The sequence below is a fragment of the Populus euphratica genome, unplaced genomic scaffold (assembly GCF_000495115.2).
Source record: "Populus euphratica unplaced genomic scaffold, PopEup_1.0 scaffold81.1, whole genome shotgun sequence".
NCBI lineage: Eukaryota > Viridiplantae > Streptophyta > Magnoliopsida > Malpighiales > Salicaceae > Populus > Populus euphratica.
Genome location: NW_011499945.1, coordinates 602,883 through 613,361, shown reverse-complemented (window position 1 = coordinate 613,361; position 10,479 = coordinate 602,883). Strand labels below are relative to the sequence as shown.

The window sequence follows — 10,479 nt, the reverse complement described above, 5'->3', positions numbered from 1 at the left end:
AAATCATATTGCTGCTGCTGCTGAGGCATTAAAATTTAATTAATATAAAAAACTTATATAATTATTAATTGTAGGCGCACGATATTAGTAAAAATACATATAAATTAACCCGGCCATCTAGTTAATAAATAAAAAAAAAAGCTTAAACACGTGGATGCCATTGATTAAAAATATGAATCGGGCTGGTGGGGAAAATGGCACATCGATTCCAAGTTGTAGGGCCAGCAAGCATCATGCATATGGCCGAAAGCTGAAACAGGTGGGTCTTGGCTCCTGGGAGCATGGATAACAGATGCATGATTAGTCTTCGAATCTAGAAGGTGTTTGGAGTCTAAATTGCATCTAATTAACGTGCGGCTCCATAATTCTACAGCACGTTGAGTCACGCCAAGCCTTTGACCACATTTTAAGCACGTAATCCGCCACGAGAAGAAAAGATTCGCCCTATCATTAGCCATCGTTTAATCATTCCATTTTCTGGATAAGTTGGAAGAGTTTTCCCTTGAAGTTTAGCTCAGCTGATGGACTTGCTATATACAGCGAGTAAATTTGTTAAAGAGATCATAAATATGAATGTTCTTAGAGGGATTCATGTTGCAAAATATATACAGTTGATGTTCAAGTAATCAGCGATACTGGTCAGTGGATTCAAATTCTAATAATAATATTCCTGCTAGTTAATATATAGTTCTGATTATATTGAACTATTAAAATAATAATTAATAGCTTGTGTGTATTCTTACACTATGTTTGGAATTCTCTAAATTAAATTAAATTTAATAGTCTTGATGAAATTTTATATTTAAGATTCTTTCTAGTGTTAAGAATTGAGTTTAAATAAAATTTAATATCTAAAAACATCGTAAAAGTAAATCAGAGATTAATCCTTCTAATTTACAATTTAAAAATAAATAAATTTAATGTTAAGATTAACTTTTCTAAAATACTTATCTGACTTTTTTTTAAAGATATTTCAAAATGTAAGATTAAGGTAATAAATGTGATATAAGAAACAAAATAAATTGAATTTTATTATTTTTAAATATTTAAATTTAATTTATTTATTAACTAAATTTAAATAAAATACTATAATTAAATTCAATTACAATAAATAATCAATTACAAACAACGTGCTAGGCCGTGCCCCTGGTTGATCCTCCACTATTTGCATGATATCCTTGAGCAAAACAACTTGGATTCATGTAATTAGAGTACTCTTTTCACTATGAATTTGCCTCTAATAATTATATCATCTCTCACTCATTCGACCAAATTATGCGAATTGATACGACGACTCTATGGAAGAAAAGGTATTTACTAGTGCAAACAAAAATAAATATATCGGCTTAAAAACAGCTGCTTGTAAAAAATAATATTTTATAATTTTAACGTGGAAGGTTACTTACAAGCTAAAATTCTTTAAATAAATGTTAAAATTCTTTAGCTTTTAATTTTTTATTTTGATGTAAAACATTTCAAGAATGAAAAAAAAATATTATTTGTAAATTCTATCTTGAAACAAATTGTTCAGTTAAAGGTGGTTTACTTGAAATGAGTTTTAGGAATAGAAATATGAAGAATATGGTATGAAGTCGCTTTTTACTCAACAATTAATTAGCATTGGCAATCATTCCATTGCTTGTAAATTAAAAAATTGAAGGTGTAAATTAATTAATTAGTTTTGAATTTAGTATTTAAAATTTTTTAATTTGAATTTAATAAACTTTAAAATTATTAAAGATTTATATAATCATTAATTTTATAATATACAGGATTAGTCAACATTTATACAGGGTAACCTAAACATTCATTTTAATAAAAATTATAATAAATAAATTTAAATAGTTTTTTTATTAATATATATAAAAATTAGACAGGGGAACACTCGTCACTATGGTAAAACATATAGAAATTCAATTCAAATGCATGTTTATTTTTTTTAAAAAAAAAAATCTATCTGTTTTTTATAATAAAATAATAAAAGAGAGCACGATTTCAAGGCAATTAAATAATAAAAGAGAGGTATCATGATGCATGGATGGTGCTCATGGTCATGCATATGCAAACTTAATTCCCTAGACAGCATCATTAATTGGAGGACTAGGGGTGAGCCCTACACGTGCTGGATTCGCGTTGACTGCTTTCATTTGAAAGTGGAAATGAGTGGTTCTTACGACTTTTCAAAATCTAACTTGTCTGCTGCTTTTACTCATCCTCCAAACCCTATAATTTCGTCTCAAAGGTTAAAATCTTCCTGCCGCCGTCCTATCTCACCGTAGCTCTTTTATTGGATTTCACTATGTCATCGCCCATGAGCACGTGATTTTTTCTTTTTTAACACTGCAAGAAAAAAATTGGTAAAATAAAATAATTAAAAAAATATTTCATGAAATAGTATATTTAAACGAGTTATAAATAATATTTACAACTTATTTCAGATTAAAGCCATGTAGAGATCTCTCTCTATCATTAAAAACCCCTAACAACCCTAAAACATTCCTCTCTCTCTCTCTACAGCAATTATCGTTTTCTCTCTCTAGCAAAACCAGCAACAGCCAAGCTTTCTTTCTCTACCAATGATCGGTGTTGGATTTTTCGACCAAGTCAACCACCACCAGTCAGCCACATCCCTCACATTTCACTTCAAAAGATATACTAAACACTTTCCCCCTCTATTATTTTGATGTAATTTATATTTAATTAGTGTTACATACTAGATATTTTTCCTCGATTGATTTAATATAATTTATGTTTAATTAGTGTTACTTTAGTTTTATTGAATGTTAGGTTCTGAATTAGGAATTAGGTTAAATAAATGTAATTGAAGTTATAAATTATATATAATTGTGTTATTTTGTTTTATTATTGATTTATTTTAAATTGTTGTTTATTGTGAATTGACAAAATTATATGTTTGAAATGTTAGTGTTGATTTATGTTAAACTATGAACAAGGTTAGTTAGATATATTCTTAGTTAATAGTTTGATTATCTTGTTAAATAATAAATGTTTTATTGTTGTTGTTGACTGTGAATTAAAATAATTTTATAATGAGATAATTAGTGTTAATTTTGATTAAATTATAAATTATATCAAATTTTGCATAAAATAATAATATTAGTTATAAAATACAATAATTTTTTTGGTAATTATGTTATGGTACTAGAATTTGATGAATATAAAGGCCCGCTGGTTAATTTAATGAATGTAGGTATTCACTAGTCAATTAATGTTTTGTTAATGATTAATGTAATTTGATTAATCCCAATATATTAATAAAATATAATTGTGTTTTGTTGTGTTGTTTAATATAATCTCTAGTAATTCAAGAATATAATACTTCAATTGTAGTATCATTGTTAATACTGATAATGGTATCACTTATAATAGAGAAAGTCATGAATTTCTATCTGCTACATCGAACATGTCCCTTGATAAATTATCGAGAATGTTATGTGATCTACTTTATTAAAATATCTTTGTAATAAAAGTTAAAATTACTTGGAAAATGTTGCAAACCAGAGTTACTTGAGTTTATTATGCTGGTGTACCAATTTGCAGAAAAACTTGTGAAATTAGATAATATATATTATTTTTTTATATTTGTTTTAAATTGTGTCACCTTTAATTAAATTGTATATGCTAGCAATTTTTTTATACAAAACCTCGATGTAAACATGGTGCGAACTAGAGGAGCTCAAAAGGCAACAATAATTATCCATGAAGGTGTTGATAAAATGGGATGTATTATGAGCAATATCATGCTCAATTTATATTGTGGCAAACTTTAAGAGACCGGGTGGTTAAGTATCTTGAAATAGCATTAATAAGAAGATGAAATTACTTATGAGAGTTCAACTCCGTCCAAGAGCCGGGATGAAATTGGTCTTTCTTAAACTTAAATGGATATTACAAAACCAACCTTAAGTTGGATAAGAAAAGAGATTATTAAATATTATTATATATTATGATAATTATTGATAGATGTATAATTAGTTTAATTTTTAATAAAATATTATATTATTTTACATGTTAATGTATATTTGTTATTTATGATTTAATATATTACTCGATGCTTACATGAACTTGCTTTAATAGTGGAGAATTAATTATTTGTAACTGTGTGAATTGCTTTTTTTTTCTTTTATAGGAAGTTGACAGTAGAATAGACTGTTCGATATCTATGTTAAAGGAGTTATAGATACCGTCTAAAAAACATGAATCAGAATGACATTTATGACTCACTTAATTATACTAGAATTCTAATTATTTACATGCTTGTGTTACTTTACAAATTATTTTTAAAAAATACACTAACTTGCCCAACACTCCATAAATACGGGTATGTTGAGGAGGGATTTTGCCTTTAGTGTTTTTTGAAAGTGATTTTAGCTTAAAAAATAATAAATTAATATTTTTAGTGTTTTATATTTATTTTAAATATACCAATGTTAAAAATTAAAAAAATATTTTAATTTATTTAAAAAAATTATTTTAAAAAATAATCTACACCACAATGTCTAACACGCTACTTCTATAAATGGCAATTCTCATTTCTAGTATCATTGTCAATAACTAAAATAAATTGAATTTTAATATTGCCTCGATCACTTTTATAATTTAAAATTTCCTTTAATGATGAGCACACTTTTTATATAAAAAAATAAAATTGGTTGAGTTTTCACCCTGGGGAATTTTTAGGGGTAAAAATGAAGTTTGCCCAAAAAATTCAAATGACAAGGATAGCTGTTTCATTACAAATTTGTCGTTTTCTGTATTTAAATTTAGATCTAAAAGAAGAGATGAGTTAAATTACCTCCTTAAATGACCCCGTGCTACCATACTCACTGGTGCGCAACAAGCCGTGCAATGTGAAGTATAAGCATTTACAGAAAATAAAGGCTATCTTTCTGTTCTTAATTTCCTGGGATAAATCAAGATGTTTTGTTTCCTCTCTAGAAAAAAAATTAAAGAAGGGTTTTATTAGAAAATATATTAAATAAATTAAACAACAGTAACAGCAAGAAATCATAACTAAAAAAAAAAAATCAAGACTGTCTACAATTATGGACCAGGAAAACGTCTGCGATATCTGACATCCATTCCCTTTAATGATTTTTTTTGGAACTACTATAACGATAATTAAATTTTTTATTTCATAATCCGACATTCCTTATTTCGATTCTCTCCATGGTAGTAATCTTGTATCCAGCTTTAAATGCTAGTGCTCACATCTCAACGTGTTTTCAATGAATTAAATCTTAGCTCATGGACAAATCATTAGAATTAATTTATTAACTTACTAAATTAAAATTTAATTCATGTTCAATTTTATATATAATTAGTTTAAAAATCAACTTGACTTGATTATCTGGTGAATCAACTTATGATTTAATTAAAATTCCATTAAAAATTATCTTTTTTTAAAAAATAAGAACATGGTTTTGAAATTTCTTAAAGCGTTTCAATTATTTTTTAAAAAATATCTTGAAATTATATCATTTTAAATTAATCTAAACTAACCTATCTTGGGTTAGAACTATTTATTAGTAATATGAATCTCGTGACATATTTTTAAAAAACTACTCATGGTAGGCATGGGTTGGGTGTCGACTATCTGCATACGTCTTGGTTAGAACCTGAGAGATGGAAGAGATGCGGGAAAATGGCCTTGAATGGTAGAATCTTGTAAAACCTGGTATTAATTTAGGTACTATTTAATATAGCCGTTGTAAATTGATTTATATTTATTTTTTTATATTTTGACTGATAAAAAAATCATAAATATACTGTATTAAGAATAAATTTTATTTAAATTAAAAATTTGCTACAAAATGAAGTTTTTTTAAATTTTGCCTTTTTAAAATTATTTTTTTATCAAACATAATGATAATTTAATTTATTTGTTTTACAAGTCATACCCCCAAATTCTTAGTATTTACAAATTGAGTGGTCGAATAGTCGTTATCAGAAAACAAGTAACCAAATTTATTTTTATTGTTTTTTTGGGTGGAGAAAGCTTTGACTATTTATTTATGGCGGCGGGCATTATGGGTGGGGCAGTGAAATGGGTGGACCACCACAGTATTAATTATGGACAGTCACTTGATGCAAAAATAATAAAATAAAATTACGGACAGTCACTTGATGCATGTGAGTGATCTTCAAGTCTTGGCAGTGCCTGTCCATGTTCTTCGCATGACAACTACAGCGCAAAGCTGAACAGTAAAATGACTGCTTGTAATGGTCCGAACTGCCGATCTTGTATCCATTTCTTTACGCGGCTGCAGCAATATTTCAAGTAAATTTTAGATTTAAGTTGTTTGATAAAGAAAAATAAGATTTATTGTTCATGAACCCTATTAATTACTGCATTTGCAGTGCAGGGGAGAAGAAGCAACTCCAAGTTGCTTTTTTTGCAAATTGTGTTATAACACACTAATCAGTGACACGCAACTTTCTTCTTCCAGTAACTAAAGGCATCCAACGTTTTTTTTTCTAGTAATTATATATATATATATATATATATATATGCACTTTTATATTTCTACTGCTTACATGAATAATAAAGAAAAAAAATAAAATAAAACGAAAAAAAAGAATGAAAGACTGGGAAAAAATAGAAAAAAAACATCTAACTTTGTTATCGAACTTCAATACTAAACAAATACTAAGAAAAAAAGAAGTAAAACATAGAAATAACTAGAAAAGTGCTCAATTTTCATCTTTATTTTCTTTTGCTTTGCTACTTAATCAGTGTAACAACACAAATGTTGCTTTATTTAGTCAGGTTGTTGGCTTGGACTAGTGACTGGGATGAGCTTGTTTAGCCCAACTCATATCGGTTGAATTGGATCCAATTCAAATTTAAATATATTGATTTGGGTTTGTCCCAGACTTAAAAACATTAAAATTGATGTGACCTAGTATAATAAAAAAAAAATCGAATTTTTTTTATAGATATTGTGTTTTATTTGAAAAACCAATGTTTAACATGATTTAATGACACTATATAATTATGATGATGTAATATTTATAGAATTTGATTGTAATCTCAATTTTGTTAAATCAATAATATTTCAACCAAAAACCATCAATATTAATATATGCCTTATTTAATTATTTTATAACCTCAATTTAAAAAAGTATTCTTTAACTAGACACATTAAATTAATTTTTGTTCAATTTTAATTTCAATAATAGTTTTAACTAAATATAATTTTTTCCAAACCAACCTCAATTAAAAATATTTTTTATAAAATATCTTTTTTTAAAACTATAACTATAGAAGCTATTACAATACCAAAAACACTTCTAATCTACATGCTCTATCCTTAAATGCACATGTGGTCTCTTTGGAGGATAGAAATAATTACAATGTATATAAAAACTAACCTTATGATTTATCGGGTTAAAAGCCCGGGTCATTTATATAGATTGATTTGTTATTTATATAGATTAATTAATGAATAAAAAAGTAAATGTAAATTATGTTTAAAAAATTAAAAAAATAAAACAATGTTAGTTTTGATAAAAATAACTAACACCAGTTCAAAATAAAACTAGATTCAAGAAATATTCTATATCAAAGAATCACCTACAGAACTCTGGAACTTGAAAATGAGAATGCCTTTACTTTCAAGTTTTGACTAGAAGACATCTCCCCCGTTGAGAAAATTGAATTTCCTTATTTATTTATTGGATATAATGTGCTACATGTATGTATGTAGTCTCTTTACGTATTTAGATTAGCACCTGCCTTGAGTTCGTGTTTTATTGCGGGCTTGATTATTAGTATTGTTTTTAAAAAATAATGTTAAGCAATGAAATGAGATAGAAAATTACATAACATAGTTATAATAAACTTGTATCTTTGACGATACCAAGTAAACTTTGAATATTTTATTAAATTAGCGACTGAAATTATAAAATTTAAATAATTCAATAATTTTTTTTAAAAGATTGTAAAGTATTTTTTGTTTTTTTAAATGATTGATTATTTAAACTTGAAGTATCTAATCTGAAAAAATTATAAAATTTAATTTTTAATTAATGATAAAATTAAAAAATAAATTTTAATCATATTTTTTTTTAAAAAGTAAAAAATAAATTTTATATTTAATTTGAAATGTGAAAGTAAAAAATAATCTATCTAGTGAAAAAACCAAAAAATTTTAAAAGAATAAATATTAAAATAATTATAAAAAATATAAACAATGTTGTAATTAAAATGCAAAATTAAAAAGAAAAGCTCATTAGTATGAAATTGGAATTAAATAATCATATTAAAATTAAATAAAAAATATATATGTATTATATCAACAAAAAAAAAATATGATGGTGTTTTAAATAATATGGTTAAAGAATATTTTTAAATATTAAAAAATATTGTTCAAAAGATGTAGACACCTTCTACTCGCTCTTGATTAAAGATATCTAACTATTTTTTATTTAGCTAAACATCAAATTTTTTTTAGCTGACTTTGTAATTATAAAAAAATCATTGTGAAAAATCAAAATAATCCCAATTCCATGCTGATTTTTTTTTTATTTTAAAGATATTTTTATAATTTTACTTAAATTTTAATTGTTTATTAACTTTTTATATTTGTACAAATACCAAAATTTCATTCAGCTTCAATTACCAACTATAAAATATCCTGTGTTATTTTTATGTTTTTGTTTTTAAGGATTTCTTAATTATTTCATCATACAATTAAAAAAAATAAATACTTATTTGTCCTCACTGCATGTGGTAATGACAGATAAATCATGGAAAAAAAAAGGAGCTACAATAGTTTCCAAGTTCGAGTTCCTTTTCATGCACCCAATGAACGCTAGAATATTTTAAATAATTTATCTCTATACTCAATTTTTTCTAGTTTTAAAAAATGGTTGTAAAGATAACCCAGTGCAGTGGGGAAATAACTCTAAAAATGGACTCTTCTCCTTCCTAATAATTTTGGTGATTTTATGTTATTTTATATGATTATTGAAGTGCTCCTAAGAATGACAAGCCGGTAAACTGGGAAAGGGTTTTAAACTGGAAAACATAGACTTATTTCTGAATAATTGGGTGAAAACCCAAACCCAACTCCATGTCCAAGTCCGGCCTAGACTATGTCCAAAAGCTCAAGTTACTGAATTTCAAAAGGCCCAAATAAAAGCCAGGCCCGGAGTCCCCGCCCTTGCCCGTTGAACAAGAAAAGGTTCTAGCTTTACAAAACCCAGCAATCTTAGTACTATTAAACTCGAGATACAGTAACCAGTAATCAAACTCGATCTCTGCACATATTTCTTCTCTTTCTCGCTAAATCCGAAGGTATGCTACACAAACATGCATCTCTTTTTTAGGGTTTTACAAAATCCCAATCACATTATTTGGCGCCTTTAGCAAAATTTAATTCGTTAATTCTAAGCTTTATATAGCTTTGATGTGATAAAACAAGAGATTTAAGGTTTGCGATCTCATGTTTCTAAATTTGCGCGGTTACTTTTGACGAAATGATTTTTCAGTGACGGGATTTAAGGCTTTTAGTGCTGAAGTTATCGTGTTGCTTGCTTTTTTAGATAATGAAGTTTGATACTAGTGGTCTCGAATCCACTGCCTCGGTCTTTGGAACGGCCGGTAGGGAGTTTGTTGATGGGTTTTCTGCTGCTGCTGCTCCAGCTTTTGAGCTACCCACGACTAAGGATGTAAGTCTTAGTTTTATTTGTTATGCTATTCTATGCTTGCGATTTGTGTGGAGAAAGTCAGAATTGTTAGTGGGTTGAGTTTTATTTTGCTTTTTGGTTCCAGTTTGATGGCTTCCAGAAGGAAGCTGTACAGATGGTGAAGCCAGCTAAGGGGACAACTACGCTGGCCTTTATCTTTAAGGAGGGTGTCATTGTTGCAGCTGATTCTCGTGCTAGCATGGGGGGCTATATTTGTATGTTTATTCATTTGCTTGTTTGGATAAAATTCTGGTTTATTGTTTTGTTAAATGCATGTGGGGGAGGGTATGTTTATTCAATTCATGTTTGGGTAAAGATGTGGTTTACTGTATTGTTATATATATGTGTGTGGGTCTTTGTGGAATTTTTTTTTAGATTAAATGCTGCTGGTGTAAAGTGTTCCATCAGATCTACTAGCTTTAGTAATAGGGAAACCTGGACATGTTGCAATTTTTTTTGTAGGATGAACATGCATTCCACTTGGTGTTGGTCCTTGTCTTGGTTTATTTCAAGTTATGTTGTGTAGTCATTGACATCGCTTGCACGCCATCGATAGATGTTTCCAGCATTAATATTGATCTTTCCCATGGTTTCTCCAGTGCTACTTTTTTAATCCTTCCTCGATTTTTTTTCAGCATCACAGTCAGTAAAAAAAATCATTGAAATCAATCCCTACATGCTTGGTACAATGGCTGGGGGGGGTGCTGATTGCCAGTTTTGGCATAGAAATCTGGGCATTAAGGGAATATGCTTATGCTGGTATCT

At 27.7% G+C, this 10,479-nt stretch overlaps 1 protein-coding gene and 1 long non-coding RNA gene across 5 annotated transcripts in view; one reads left to right on the top strand and one right to left on the bottom strand.

Moving 5' to 3' along the window:
- LOC105137474 (uncharacterized) overlaps positions 1-10,479 on the bottom strand; it is a 27,215-nt gene continuing 16,736 nt past the window's right edge. Inside the window, exon 3 of the long non-coding RNA XR_844592.1 lies at positions 1-20. This is a non-coding gene — a long non-coding RNA (uncharacterized LOC105137474). The remainder of the gene's footprint in view (positions 21-10,479) is intronic.
- The window catches only part of LOC105137471 (proteasome subunit beta type-5-B-like), a 4,775-nt gene continuing 3,510 nt past the window's right edge, over positions 9,215-10,479 (top strand). For 2 of the 4 annotated variants that reach the window (XM_011043215.1, XM_011043214.1), the window contains exons 1-4: positions 9,215-9,322; positions 9,571-9,696; positions 9,800-9,929; positions 10,350-10,456. In XM_011043215.1, the coding sequence (XP_011041517.1) occupies positions 9,574-9,696; positions 9,800-9,929; positions 10,350-10,456 (360 nt within the window). In that variant the 5' untranslated portion in view covers positions 9,215-9,322; positions 9,571-9,573. Of the gene's footprint in view, positions 9,323-9,349; positions 9,459-9,516; positions 9,697-9,799; positions 9,930-10,349; positions 10,457-10,479 lie in introns of those variants that run through there. The other 2 variants (XM_011043216.1, XM_011043217.1) reach the window with 2 other exon arrangements.